This window comes from Hemicordylus capensis, chromosome 15 (genome assembly GCF_027244095.1).
Source record: "Hemicordylus capensis ecotype Gifberg chromosome 15, rHemCap1.1.pri, whole genome shotgun sequence".
NCBI classification, from domain to species: domain Eukaryota; kingdom Metazoa; phylum Chordata; class Lepidosauria; order Squamata; family Cordylidae; genus Hemicordylus; species Hemicordylus capensis.
This window is the reverse complement of record NC_069671.1, coordinates 10,800,486-10,815,001: the sequence shown is the minus strand read 5'-3', so window position 1 is coordinate 10,815,001 and position 14,516 is coordinate 10,800,486. Positions and strand designations below refer to the sequence as shown.

The 14,516-nt window shown below is 47.4% G+C and overlaps 2 protein-coding genes across 9 annotated transcripts in view; one reads left to right on the top strand and one right to left on the bottom strand.

The window, feature by feature from the left end:
* Positions 1–5,760, bottom strand: part of SLC15A4 (solute carrier family 15 member 4) — a 48,522-nt gene extending 42,762 nt beyond the window's left edge. The window contains exon 1 of one of the 2 annotated variants that reach the window (XM_053279772.1): positions 5,077–5,760. In XM_053279772.1, coding sequence (XP_053135747.1) covers positions 5,077–5,646 — 570 coding nt within the window. In that variant the 5' untranslated portion in view covers positions 5,647–5,760. The remainder of the gene's footprint in view (positions 1–5,076) is intronic. The other variant, XM_053279771.1, reaches the window with a different exon arrangement.
* The window catches only part of GLT1D1 (glycosyltransferase 1 domain containing 1), a 56,061-nt gene continuing 46,628 nt past the window's right edge, over positions 5,084–14,516 (top strand). Inside the window, exons 1-3 of one of the 7 annotated variants that reach the window (XM_053279778.1) lie at positions 10,095–10,252; positions 11,543–11,760; positions 13,166–13,357. In XM_053279778.1, coding sequence (XP_053135753.1) covers positions 13,299–13,357 — 59 coding nt within the window. In that variant the 5' untranslated portion in view covers positions 10,095–10,252; positions 11,543–11,760; positions 13,166–13,298. Of the gene's footprint in view, positions 5,149–9,990; positions 10,253–11,542; positions 11,761–13,165; positions 13,358–14,516 lie in introns of those variants that run through there. The other 6 variants (XM_053279775.1, XM_053279780.1, XM_053279779.1 and 3 more) reach the window with 6 other exon arrangements.

Here is a 14,516-nt window from a genome sequence, read left to right as displayed (position 1 = left end):
ACCATTGAGCTATAAGAAACTGCCTAGTACAGAGTCTGACTCTTGGTCCATCTAGCTCAGTATTATCTACACAAACTGGCAGCATCTCTCCAAGGTTGCAGGCAGGAGCCTCTCTCATCCCTGTCTTGGAGATGCCAGGGAAGGAACTTGGGACCTTCTGCATGCAAGCAGGCACATATCATCACTCATGATTACATGCACTCTCAGAGAACTGAGTCACACTCTTCAAGGAGTCATGGGTTATGTAGGGAGCTGCCTCATTTGACAAACTGGGAACTCCGAAGGGCTGACATCTATATTATGTCTGAGAGCAAAGCTCTTCCATGAAAGTCCCACTGAAGTGAAAAAAAACGCCCCATAAGTCTTCCATTCATTTCAATGGGGGTTGCATAAGCAAGCTTTCTGCCAGAAGGGACCCAAAGTTACTGATAATTATTATTATTTTTTTAAAAGAAAGCATGGTTTTGTTTCCTTGGGTTTGAAGAGGCTCAGTTCAGAACTGCAAGAGGCCAAATCAAAATTGGTCACAGAGCAGAACAGGATGCCGAGACAGCGACACGTTGCTCAAAAGGGGAACTGGGAGATGACAGAGGCATGAAATTCGGAATCCTGTTTTTGAGAATAAAGAGTGCCCAAGTCATAATAGTGAGTCAGTCTGCATTGCTGGAAATGGCCGGGTGGGGTGAGGCACGGACAAGGCCACAAGGATTTCTCTCTCTCACACACACACAGGCAATTTTTATGGACCAATCATCTGACTTGGTATAACGCAGCATCCGATGTAACCTATGACTCCTTACTCCGGGGAAGGCACCTCCAGGTAGGTCTGGGAAAGACTCCTGCCTGAAACCTTTGGAGGGCTGCTGCCAGTCAGAGTAGTTGGACCAACAGTCTGAATCAGTACAAGACAGCTTCATATGTTGGGGATGAGGCCTAGCTCAGTGGAGGAACATCTGCTTTGCATGCAGAAGGTCCCAGGTTCAAAGCCCTGGCAGCATCTCCAAGAAGGCCCGAGAGAGACGCCTGCCCGAAACCTTAGAGGGCTGCTGCCAGTCAGAGTAAACAATACTGAGCTAGATGTACCAGTGGCCAGACTTGGTATGAGATAACTTCCTATGTTCTAAATGCTGAGCTTTACATGAGGGTGCTACTGTGATTCTGTAAAGCACCCACACATTTCATCGCGAGTGGGGAGAATTTGGTAAGGAGCTGTGTGATGATGTGAGTGCGTGTTGAGTCTGGGGGTGGGCGTCATTTCAGCTTTCCGATTCAGGCACCAAAATAGATTGGATCGGGCCTGAAAAGAGCTGGCATCCAACTTGCTGTTGCCAGCTAGCTTTCTGAAGCAACAGGTTTCTAATCCAATATTTAGTCAATTACTGCACAGGAATAATGCATCATTATGGATTAGTATGTTCTCTCAGCTCTCCAGCCTTTGATGAACTACAATTCCCATCATCCACAAAGAGAATGGCCAATATCTAGGGATTATTCGAATTGTCATCTGACGTTTGCTTCTGCAGCCTTGGTCTAACAACTTCTAAAGCCCAGGAAATATAGGGCAACCACACACCCCTCCAAAAAAAAAAAAATTACACTGGATAACAGTATTTGACAAGACAAAATATGAACTTGCAATTTAAGAAGAAACAGTAAGGCAGTGAAATATTAATATTAAAAATCCAAGGATGGAACCAGCTTCTAAGTTCTCACTATAAATAATCTGCAAAGAAGCCAACAAACCGATCAATATATTTGTGGTCACACTCCAGTGGTAATCACCTGTCCTCTTAAAAAATTCTTAAGTTTCACATTCACCATCTCAAGGTTCCATTTAAATGGCTCTTTGGCATTATTTATCCCTGCTGCCTTCATCTTCTGCTTTGGGAATAGATGGTATTCAAAGACATCTCACAAGTCAAAAACACAATGAGGTTACCTATGATACTGAATTGGCTAATATCATATATATATATATATGATTGTGAGCCTTTTTGGGACAGGGGGCCACTTTATTTATTTATCGATGTAAATCGCTTTGGGAAGTTTTGTTGAAAAGCGGTATATAAATATTTGTCGTATTCATACTTCTAAGCAATTCCCTATTTTTACAGTGAGATAGTGAGAAGGGAAGGTAATGGTCTGGGTTCCAAGACTCAAGGCATTATATGGACATTGACATATGATGATGTTTCTACTACTACAAATATTTATATACCACTCTTCAACCAAAGTTCTCAAAGCCCCCTGTCCACATACATAAACAAACAAGATGGCCCCCTGTCCCCAAAGGGCTCACAATCTAAAAAGAAATATAAGGCGAACACCAGCCACATACACTGGAGGAATGCTGTTCTGGGGATGGATAGAGCCAGTTACTTTAAAAGGTGTCTCTTTGCTCAGTTAGCAGGGGTTTCCGATGGAGACTATCCATCTGAAATGGTCAGCCTAATTCGATTTGCAAATGACCAAGACAGGGCTAAGCTCCCCATTTCACTCACTTCGGATCTCTGCGTGACTCAAAGGCTTGCACGGTCTTCCACCAAGAGAATCGCATCCAAAAAGAAGCGACCAATCTCGAATATCAGAAATGCCCACTGTTGTATTCAATACACAGATCAAACAAAGCAATAGCTTTGTCTTGCAAGGGAAGGTTCGCAGAGACAGAAGCAAGGTTTTGATTGACAGAGAACTCTTCTCCCCCAAGACACTGGTGATTCAAATGGTTGGAGAGAGGAAAAGAAAGCATTCCCTGGCTGATCTTGATGAGATAATGGTGAAGCATCCTGTACAAAGTTTTAAACTGTCAACCAGAACAAACTCTCTGGCTTTGTTACAGTCCCCAGAAACAAGACAGAGAATATTTCCAACACTCTTCTCACCATGGCCAACCAGATGTCCCTAAAGAGACCACAAGAAGGACTTGATTCCTCCCCGACTGTCACCTCAGTACCAAAACCTGGCATTTAGTGGTAGCCTGCTCCTGAACATGGAAGTTCTAGCATGACTATTAATCCCAGAGATTTATCCTCTATACACCTATGTAATCTCCTTTCTCAGCCATCTGAACTCGTGGCCATCATGGCAGTTTATGGCAGCAAATCCTCTAAGTCAACAGCCTCTAACCACTGCGGCAGGGAAGGATGAGTGTTGTAGTCCAACAACATCTAGGGACCCAGTTTCAAAATCCCTATGTTAAAAATGAAATCTTTCATAAAACAGAGAAATTATACAGCAGAAACCCAGAATTTTCTTGGTAAGAAGACTCATGTGGAAAGAATTCCCCTAAATGCTCCCATTTAGGGAGAGGTGTGACACCAAATCTAATGAAAGGTTTCCAATTCAGTTCCTGAAACTTCTAATCAGGAAGAATATGAGCAGCTGTCGAAGCACATCTGAACCTGAAAGTAGTTGGGAATGGGTTTTTCTTTCTTTCAGTGAAACTGAATCAAACCTGTTCCAAAAATATCTGTTTCCTAGAATCTAAACTGGAACCAAGCCCCTGGAAACCGGTTCAGAATAAGCACATCAGTCATCAGGCACCCAGCTTGATGTTGAATTGTCTCCTGTGTGATAGTTTTCTTTTCCTGTTTCTGTTTTGAAACCTATTGAGCCAGTCCTGTTTGTAAAGCCCTTTTAAAAATGCAAAAAACCCCAAACCAACAGTCTAAAAACAAGCACTGGAAATATTCTTCTAGAGGTGCATTGTAAGCAGAAGAATTTGATATCATTCCACACAAAATGGATCTAAACTGGTTCCAAGTCCTTGAAATAGTCATCAAACCACTTTTTAAGAAGTTAGTGACTGAACCCAAGTGTTTTCTTTTAAATGCTGAATTCAAAATCAGAACAGAAGCCTGATCTTGTGGTAGCAAGAATGACGTGTCCCCTTTGCTAAGCAGGGTCTGCCCTGGTTTGCACTTGAATGGGAGACTACATGTGAGCACTGTAAGATATTCCTCTCAGGGGATGGGGCCACTCTGGGAAGACCACCTGCCTGCTTGCATGCAGAAGGTTCCAAGTTCCCTCCTTGGCAGCATCTCCAAGACAGGGCTGTAGACAACACTGAGCTCGATGAACCAATGATCTGATTCAGTATAAAGTAGCTTCCTATGTTCCTATGCAACACCCTAAAGTCAGTAGTCATGTTCACAGGATGATAAAGTTAGGACAGGCCTGCTCAACTTTGGCCTGTGATCGGAGGGGGAGGACGTGATGGTCTGGGAGAGAGGTGGGTCGGACGGCATTTTCTCCCAACTCAGTAAAGTTCTGGGTACAAGCACTGGGTGCCTTCTGGCCCAGCTCCTCTCTCCCAGACAATCACTTTCTCCCTCTCTGGCCTTTTTTATTTTTATTTTTTAAAGAACGCAAGGTCACAAAACGGGAGCAAGCAGAGCTCCCAAACTAGGAAATATTCCCCGTAACGGGGATTCTCAGATGTTGTTGACTACCAACTTCCATAATCCCCAAAAGGCCACTGCAGTTGGTGTTGCTGGGAGTTGTAGTCAACATCTGGGAATTCCTGGTACACTGATCTAATAATCCACCCACGAATCAATCTCTATTTCAGTCATCGGAACATAGGAAGCTGCTTTATACTGGGTCAGGCCATTGGTCCATGTAGCTCAGCATTGTCTCCACAGACTGGCAGCGGCTTCTCCAAGGTTGCGGGCAGGAGTCTTTCCCAGTCCTATCTTGGAGATGCTGCTAGGGAGGGAACTTGGAACCTTCTGCAAGCAAGCATGAAGGTGCTCTTCCCAGAGTGGCCCCATCCCCTACGCTTCTTGGTCTTTTGGCTAAGATCAGGTACTGACACATGTAGGCCCTCATTCAAATGCAAACCAGGGCAGACCTCGCTTAGCAAAGGGGACAATTCCTGCTTGCTACCACAAGACCAGCTCTCCTCCCCTGATCCTTGATCAGAAATCAACACAGCAAATAGGTAATCGAATAGCCGTCCGCCGAAGAAGCCCAGCGGATGACAACTTCACATGCATTCTGCAACGACCATCAAGACATTCTCACCTCTAGAAGCAAGCACGGCATAACAGTAATGCAGCGGATAAAATACTTGACCTGATCAGCTCCGAAGGGAGTGATGTTGGCCTTGACGGATCCCACGCTGAGGCCCACCAAAACCAGGCCCAGGTAGGTGGCGAAGGTGCAGTAGCGGGCGGACGCTTCTGGGCATGAGGGCGCGGTAGCGTTGGGCGACAAGGAACTGGAGCAGTTGGCGATGTCCCAGAAAGGGATTTCGCTACAGAGCCACCGGCGGGTGGATGGGGCGGCGATGGCGGGGAACGCCAACATGCCCAGCAGATACAAGGCCAAGCTGACCAAGATGGTGGAGAACTTGCCCAGGAGGGCGTCCGCCAGCCAGCCCCCGAAGGGAGACACGAGGTACGAGACGCCCATGAAGACCAGCACGGCCTGGCTGGCCTGGGCCCCTTCCCAGTTGTAGGGCGGCACGTTGAGGAACAGCACCAGGTTGGCGGTGATGGCGTAGAAGGCGACTCGCTCCAGCAGCTCCGCCAGCAGCACGGCGGCACAGGCCAAGCGCCGGCCCTGGAAGACGTCGGTGGCGGCGCCCGAAGGGGGCCGGGGGCTGCCCCCCAAGAGGGGGCTCCTCTCGCTGAACTCTTCCATGGGGCCTAGGGGCACCCAGAAACCTCACCCAAGCTACCCCCCTCCCCTGGGGAGCTCCCACTTTCACGCAGCCTCAAACACCTCCCCTCTACAAAGCCCCCCCCGATTCTGCAATTAACCAGTTATGCCCCCCCCATGGCAATGCACCCACTCTCTGAAGGTAACCCCCAGCCCCACACCCGAAGCCTCCCTAGCACTCCCTACCACTCCAAGTTCAAATGCCCACCCCCAGCCTATCTATCCCAGTGCCTGGTCTCTGGGGGCAGGGTGAGCGGAGAATGGGGCTCCCGCGGGGAATTCGGGCTCCCTGTCAGCAACCCTCAAATTCCTATGCCCACGGCATAGGGCGCCACCAGCTCTGCCTCCTCCTTCTCCCCAGATGCCCCACCCGGGATTCGAACTCGCGATTTCGGGGCGCCTCCTTTCGGGGGCTCCCCCGAGGCGCGCTCGCTTCCCCGCTCCGCGCGCCCTCCCTCCGTTGCCGGCGCCTCCGAGGCCCCTGCGCGGCCGCCCTTCCCAACACTGTCCCCCCTCCCTCCGGAGCCTCCTCCGCCAGCTGCAAACAGCGGCGAACTTCTCTCTGTTGTTGGAATGCCCAGCTCCTCCAAGAGCCCGCCTCCTTCGCTGATTGGCCGCGGGGCTCCGTCACTCAGCGGCAAGGCTCTTCCAGGTTCAGCCCTCACGTGGTCGGCTGCAGCAGAAGTGGGATTCTCTTTGCCGGGCGGGGGGGAGGAGGAGAGAGTGGGATGCTGGAATTTAGGGCAGCTGCAGGCGCGGGCAGGCAGCCGCAGCAGCCGTGCATTCTTCTGTTTCCCCACCCCGCTGACCCTCCGTGCATGGTGGGGAGCATGTCCCCAGGGAATGAGCATGGCCTGAGCGCCCTGGTGTGTGTCTGGTCACATGATGTCGCAATCCTTTGGAAGCAAGCCATGAGAGATTTACTTGGGGAGGAGGGACGCCGTGCTAGGCCGGGAAGCCGGAACTAAAGCCGCCGGCCTGTGCATTCTCTCTTGGAAGGGGGCCAAGGGTGATTTAATGGGCAGAAGTGGCAGCGAACGTTGTGGTCTCTTTCTATGGGGAAATAGCCAAAATCTCTGTAACACCCTTACTGAGATCAAATCCCAGAACGTGACCTTGGAAGCAGTAAGCTTTCGGATGCTGCAGAACGCTTCAGACGGCAATCCGTATATAAATAAATTGGGGAGGGGCGTGTCTTTAGACCTGGGCATCGTGGCGGCAGGCATTCCTTCCCCACAATGACCTCATCTCTTGCCTGTGGGATTCTCAGAGGCATCTGATGGGCCACTGTTGGAAACAGGATACTGGACTAGATGGGCCTGGGGCTCTTCTAGTCCAGCAGGGCTGCTCTTGTGTTCTTACTGTGTGCAATTTATAAGGATCTTAGGGTTGCATGCAATAAGAGTTACTTCGTTTGTTTAATCTTGCTAGGCATTGGTTTTAAAATCGATGCAACAGCAGCAACAATGTGGCTGTTGTCAGGAATAAAATCAAACACAATCTTGCATTTACTTGGTTCCACACAATCTTGCATTTACTTGGTTCCCTCTCCAGCACCAGTGGAAGGAACATAGGCCTCTTGAAAAGCAGAGAGCAGAACTAAGGGGAAATATGGTAGTGGGGGCACACAGATGTGGTGTAGTGAGTGGTCAGAGTGTTGGACTAGGACTAGGGAGACCCCGAGTTCAAATCCCCACTCTGCCATGACAGTGACTTGGAGGAAGAGCAGAATATAAATATAAAAACCAAGTAATGTGTTCTTATTGTTTTGGGTATTATGTACTGATTGCTTTGTGGGGAAAGAAATCAAGCTTCCTTGATGATGATTGACTTCTGGGAAAAACAAACAAACCAGAGATATGCATAGGATAAATGTTGGGAAAAACAAGTTCTCAAGCTGACATTTATTTTGCTTTGCTTTTGAGGACTCCGGGCACACATCCCAAGTGCAAACATAGTCAATTTCATTTCCTGCAATGAGCTGAATTTGGTGTCTGTCATAGATCCTGGGTGAGATTCTGCAGGCTTGATTAAAAAGTATTTCCAACGAATTAGATTTCAGAGAAGTAGCTGTGTTTGTCAGGAACAGCAATGATGATGGACACACAAAGAAAAGTATTGTGCAATTAAAAGACTTCTGGGGGCATTTCAAACAGGAGAAGGACAGGGGCGGGGAGATTCAATGATTGATCTCACAGGGTCTCATCTGGTTTGTGGATCTAGCTGATCAAAAACAATAGCAATAGCAATAGCACAAAACAGGAACATAGGAAGCTACAACTCCCCAAGATTTCAGGCAGGAGTCTCTCCCAGCCCTACCTGGTGATGTCTGGGATTGTACCTGTGACTTTCTGAATGCCAAGCGGATTCCCTACCACTGAGCCACAGCCCCATCCCAAACTCCCCAATTCTAAGCCAGACACTCTAACCACTATGTCACACTGTCATCATGGAGATGGCAGTTTTCCTCCATGGGATAATTAGGTATTGAAGTCATGCTCATGAAACTGAAATATTCAAGTGAGCAGGTGTTTGCCCTAAATTAGTCACTTCGATGAGGTCAGAATGTTATCTGTGCAGCTGCTTTTAAGAAGTTTAGTGTGTTTGACTTGCAGAGACAAGGATTTAATGAGCCACCTTTATCCTTTTCATCCAGGAAGAGAACCTTGCTTTATGGCAAAGGGAAGGAAGACTGTTTACTCTGAACTATTATGAGATTTCCTTCCTTCAAGCCCTAGTTCTAACATGTATGATCCTGTCCTAGGGCAATCTTCACTGATTTTTTTTAAGACTGCGATACACACACTTACCTGGGAGTAAGCCCCACTGAACACAGACAGACTTACTTCTGAGTAAATATGCACTGTACTACTAAACTAGAGAGATGTAATTGTTTCATAACATTGTTCAGGCAGCAGCAAAAAGCTATTGGTGGCTAATAATAATAAACAATAATAATCAACTTAATTTGTTAGCAGAGAACAAATTTTTCTCCGGGCAGCCACAGCACTAGGCACTGCCATGCTTTGCTATCCCGTAATGCAGCCCCACAAGTTTTCCCTCCTCCTTTTCAGGCCTGGAGAATCAGAACACCCCCTCACAAGCAGACAACATGAGAGGATGTCTGTATATGAGGATTAGGATAGGAACCTGTTCTGAGTTTTTTAATTCAAGAGATCTCCAACATGGGCTCCCAGATGTTGTTAGACTACAATGGTCTAACACAGTGATTCTCAAACTTGGGTCCTCAGGTGTTATTGGACTTCAACTCCCATAATCCCCAGACTCAGTGGCCTTTGGTTGGGGATTATGGGAGTTGAAGTCCAATAACACCTGAGGACCCAAGTTTGAGAATCACTGGTCTAACAACATGCTCAGCCACAATGGTCCAAGGCATTTTGATGGGAGTTGAACTCCACCGCCATCAGCTGGGAGCAGTGTACGTTCTAACAGGGATTCCTGGAAGTTGCTGACTACAACTCCCAGAATCCCCAGTTGCAATGGCTTTTGCTTGGGGATTATGGGAGTTGTAGTCAACAACATCTGCAAATCCCTGTTAGAGGGAACACTGGATGGGAGTTGTAGTCTGTGGTCTTTTGTATGAAAACTACACATTGATCTACTGCAGCTTTTGTTACAGTCCAGGACTGGGGGTGTGGCACATACACACCACAAGCAGGGACAGGGAAGCAGGCTGGATAGTTTTGCTGTACAGAAAAGGATGACATTTTATTAAATTCCTAAGTCTATTGATTTTATTGGAGTGCTTGGTGCAGGTTCAGGCCTTTGGCTCTTCTGCTAGCCCCTGCTCACTGAGCAAAGAGACACCTGTTAAAGTGGCGATTCTCTTATATTTAGCACAGGGGGAGCAACTGGCCTTATCCATCCTCAGCACAGCATCCCTCCAGTGGCTGTCACTTATGTTTCTTTTTAGATTGTGAGACCTTTAAGGTCAGGGGACCATCTTATTTATGTGTTTGTTTTTTCTATCTAAACTGCTTGGAGAACTTTGGTTGAAGAGTGGTATATAAATAAATAGACAGGGAGCCTTCTTATTTATGTATTTTTTATTTTTCTATGTAAACCGCTTGGAGAACTGTGCTTGAAAAGCAGTATATAAAATATCTGTAGTAACAGTAGTCGTAGTAGATGTTGGACTACAACTCCCATCATCCCTGACACTGCAGAAGATGGCTACGGTTGCTGCAGATGATGGGAGATGCAGTCCAACAGCTGCAGAAGGGCCATAGTTGTGAAGCCCAAATTGGACCCGCATCTGAGATCCTGTGCGTACAAAAATAACTGACCTGTTTTTCCTAGAAAGGAAAGCGGAACGAAGTTATCGCAATTCTGTTTTCGGGAAGTCTATTTTGATAGGCGGACAGGATCAGCTACAATCCATAGGAAAAAACAGAGCGATGAGCCAGAACGTGACTTCCGGTGCACAGCCGGAGGGAGTGAAGCCGAGAAGGACGCTGCCAGGAGGAGGGCAGGCAAGGCTGCCAGGTTTGCCTGGTGCGATGCGGCTGCTCCTCCTGGCGCCTCGGCGTGCCCAGACCGGCAACGGCACCACGGTCAGAAGGATCCAGTAAGTGATTCTCCTTTTAAAGGCTGCCTAGCAGGCAGACATTCAACAGGTGAAGCGCTGCCCAATTTTTTTCTCTGCCTGCATTAGTAAACGCTACGCCTGTAGGTTTCTGCCTGTCTAGCAGACGTAGTACAGGAGCCGGAAACACCTGAGTATTTATGCATGCATGCATGGCTATTATTTGCCACCTCATATAAAACCTCTGGATGGTTTACAAATTAAAATACAGCAATTAAAACCTTAAACAAAACTTTTAAGCGTTATAGCCTAGATGCGGACACTTATAGTTGCACTGCCTGTTTAATCAGTTTAATCAGTGAGACAAATTGATTCAAGCTTGCCTGTTGTTGAGTCCTTGCCCGCTGTGTGAGTCTTGAAGGCACAGCAGCCCAGCCAGCAAAAAAAGGTGGCAGTGGCTGTAATTATCTGGAAACTAGGGGGTTTGTGGTGGTAGCCCATAGCTCTGGGCCGGAAAATGTGCTTCCTGCACATTTCATCTGCAGTGAATAAATATTATTTTTCAAAAAGCAAATAGAAAAGGTTTTTGTTTGTTTTGGATAGCCTATTAGAATGCTTTGTGTGTGTGCTTAACACCTATCCCACTCTAGCCCACCGGCCCAGAATGACTGATAGCATTCTTGATACAAGTCGTTTTATTCCCCAAAAATAGTTTATTATTTTTTTAAAAAACTCAACAAACAGCAAGCAAACAGTTTGATAAACAAAACTTAGTGTTTTTCAGGCAGCCTGTTATCGTAGTAAAATGATTAGCCATGATGGCCTTTGATGATGATGTTTCAGTGCCCCCAGAGCTTAACAACAACAACAACAACAACAAACCAGTCAATAACACCTGTCAGACTGTGTAAACAAGAAATGATAATAATAATAATAATAATAATAATAATAGTAATATAAATAGCTTATTACCTTTTTGGGGGGAGGGGGAGAAAATTTCTTTGCCCCTAATAGCTGCATGGCAGGCAGAGGTTCTACAGGAGTTGATTTCTGTCATTCCGTTTCTGAGCTATGTTTCTGAGCTCTGTTATAAAGCGTGCCAGCTTAGATAAGCGTTCAAGGATGGTAGCGTTTTGAACATAAACCACCAGATTGTGTTAGGTCAGTGTTTTTCAAATATTTGTTTCTTTGTGTTTACAATTTAGATTGTGGTTTTTGCTGGTTATGGTTAACTATTATTTTTAAAAACTTATATAGCATCCGCTTCTCAACAAAAAATGTTCTCAAGTAGCCAAAGGAACGAGAAGATCATGGTTCCCTGGTTCTTTCTAGATCCCTGGATCTAAAAAGAAACGGAAGGGAAATGCCAGCAACAGCCACTGGGAGGGATGCTGTGGTGAGCTGAAAGTTCTGTCGTTCTAGAATTTGTCTGGTCCTTTTGGAGTTCAACTGGTGGTGGTTGTTGCTTGTGGAAGAGAGTTCCGCTGGTCAGTTAACATAACCGTTGAAAACCCGGTTAAGGTTTTTTATGGAATGCTGCAAACTCACAGGTAACTTGTATGATAGTTTCAGAACAAAACTATTGGAGGATTTTCCTTCAGATCCTAAGTGTAGTGGTTAGAGTGCTGGATTCGGACTGGGGAGGCCTGAGTTCAAATTCCCATCCAGCCACGGTGCTTGCTTGGTGACTCTGGGCCACTTCTCTCTCAGCCTAACCTACCTCACAGGGTTGTTGTAAGGAGAAGCATAACTCTATACACTGCTCTGGGTTCCTTGGAGGAAGAGCAGGATATAAATGTAAGCAAGTAAGTAAATGAAATTGTACAGGAAATTTAATTATGGCTATTTGGATGTAACTAGGACATTTAGAGGTTCCTCAATAAAACCTTTATTTGTCCCAGGCAACCCAGGTAGCAATCTATATTACTTGATAAGGGGGTAAAGAGAAGCCCACATATATCCTTCACACACACCCTCCGCAATATCTGTCCCTAAGTCTGATAATTTTGTCAAGTCCATTGTCTGGCTTCTAAATTTTGGGGCTGGCTCCTAGATCCAAAGTAAATTTCTCAAGGCCTGCTCAAGTGTGTTGTTAGGAAGCATGTTCCAAATTGATTGTTAACATGCAAGCGTCTTGCTTGAACAAGAGAGTGATTTGTGGTAATTGGTTTATCTGGAGGAGGAAAAAAATGTGTGTTAAGTAGCATTGATGCATGCACGCTGCCTGAGCTTTTCTGCTTGGAAAAAGAACAAGGGTCTGTTTGTTTGTGTTTGTTTTTATTTTCTGCATCCTAGGAGCTTCAGGATAAATCAGGGCTTTGACACTTCAGCCCTTCTGCAGATGGTGGACTACAACTCCCATAATCCCTGGCTATTGGCCACCGTGGTGGGAGATTATGGAAGATGTAGTCCAACAACAACTGGAAGGCCAGAGTTGTACAGTCATCCCTTGCCAATCACAAGGATTCCTTTCCCGCAGAACCCTGCAGTTGGCAAATTCGCGGTTGTGGAGGCATTGAAACCAATGGAAAATAGGGGAACTGTGACCAGAAAATCACCTAAAAATCAAGGAACAAATGCTCAAGAAATCACCCAAACTCCCTAAATATCAGCAAGAGTCACCAAGAAGAATGAGCAGACGGAGCCCCTTGAAAATTTCTGAACCCGCCCCCCCCAAACCACACAAATGCACTTTAAAATCGCAAGAAAACAGCAGAACACAAGAAATCTTAATGAGAAGCTTTTCCTACCTGACAGCCATGCAGATGGTCAGGATGCTGGGTAGGAGGGGTGTGGTGGGCTGCAATCCGGGGGAAGGGAGCTGTGGGGTGGGGTGGGGTGGGGTGGGGTGTGGTGGGGTAGCTCGGGGGGGATTTTTCAGGGGAAGAGGAGGCATGAACACATGAGCACCTTCCTCCTTCTCCTCCTCTGATGACGCTGCGCCCTCTGTTGCAGGCAGTTCACAGCTGCTCCCCGGACTGCCAGGCTGCACTGAAGAAGCTCAGAAGGGTCAGCTGTGCCATCTTCCCCCTGATGTCTTTTTGGACCTCCGCGTAGGGCCGAATCAGTTTCTTCAGTCCCCGCCTGAATGCCAGGCTGTGCGGCACAAAGGGGCCCAGGTCCACTGCCTCGTCTGCCAGCTCTGAGGCAAGTGTGAGGAACCTGTTGGTCTTTTCAAGGGTCCGCTTTGCCGTGGCCCTGCAGCCTTGCTCTGCTTCACCGGCTTCTTCCTGATCACTGGAGGATTTGATCGGGGCCTCCAAGTCTTGCTCTGTGAGCTCCTCAGAGTGGGACTCCAGGAGCTCAGCAGCTTCAGCCGGCTGGATGTCCTCAAAGCCCTCGCCGCCAAGTCGCCTGGCAGAAGCCCCTCTCCTCCCAGCCTCTTCCTTTGCAGCGGCCACAGCAGTGTTATCTCTCACTGCCTCCTTCAACAGCCACTCAGGGTGCTGCTCCTAACCTCATCCATCGCCTCCTTGATGATGGTGAAGGCATTGGTATTGAAACTGAATAAATAAATGGGTGATTGTAGCCCTTCCAGGCTCCCTTCAGGGTCATGTCGGGGTCGCCATCCATCAGGCCAGCAATGGGTTCAGAGGTTTGCCTGGTGTAGTAGCTCTTGAAAGCCTGGATGATGCCTTGGTCCATTGGATGGATGAGTGATGTGGTGTTTGGAGGCATGAACACCACTTCCACATTGGGGTGGGCAAGCTGCGGGTCTGGAGGATGCCCTGGGGCATTGTCCTACAGCAGCAGCGCCTTGGAGAGCTGGTCTTGTGGTAGCAAGCATGACTTGTCCCCTTAGCTAAGCAGGATTGGCCCTGGTTGCATATGAATGGGAGACTTGATGTGTGAGCTCTGCAAGGTATTCCCCTCAGGGGATGGAGCCACTCTGGGAAGAACAGAAGGTTCCAAGTTCCCTCCCTGGCAGCATCTCCAAGATCAGGCTAAGAGAGATTCCTGCCTGCAACCTTGGAGAAGCTGCTGCCAGTCTGTGGAGACAATACTGAGCTAGATGGACCAATGGTCTGACTCAGTATATGGCAGCTTCCTATGTTCCTATGAAAACCTGGTTTTCATAGGAACATAGATTTTCATAGAAATGCCTCCATTTCTCTCTTAGGTAGCGCTCCACTTCATGCACAAAGCAGTCGTTGAACCAGGACATGAAGCTGGTGCGCATTACCCAGGCCTTCGTGTTCACTCTCCAGAACACAGGGAGGTGGTTCATGTTCTCCCCCTTCAGTGCCCATGGATTCTTGGACCGGTAGACCAGCAGGGGCTTGACCATCAGGCCACCTGAGGCGTT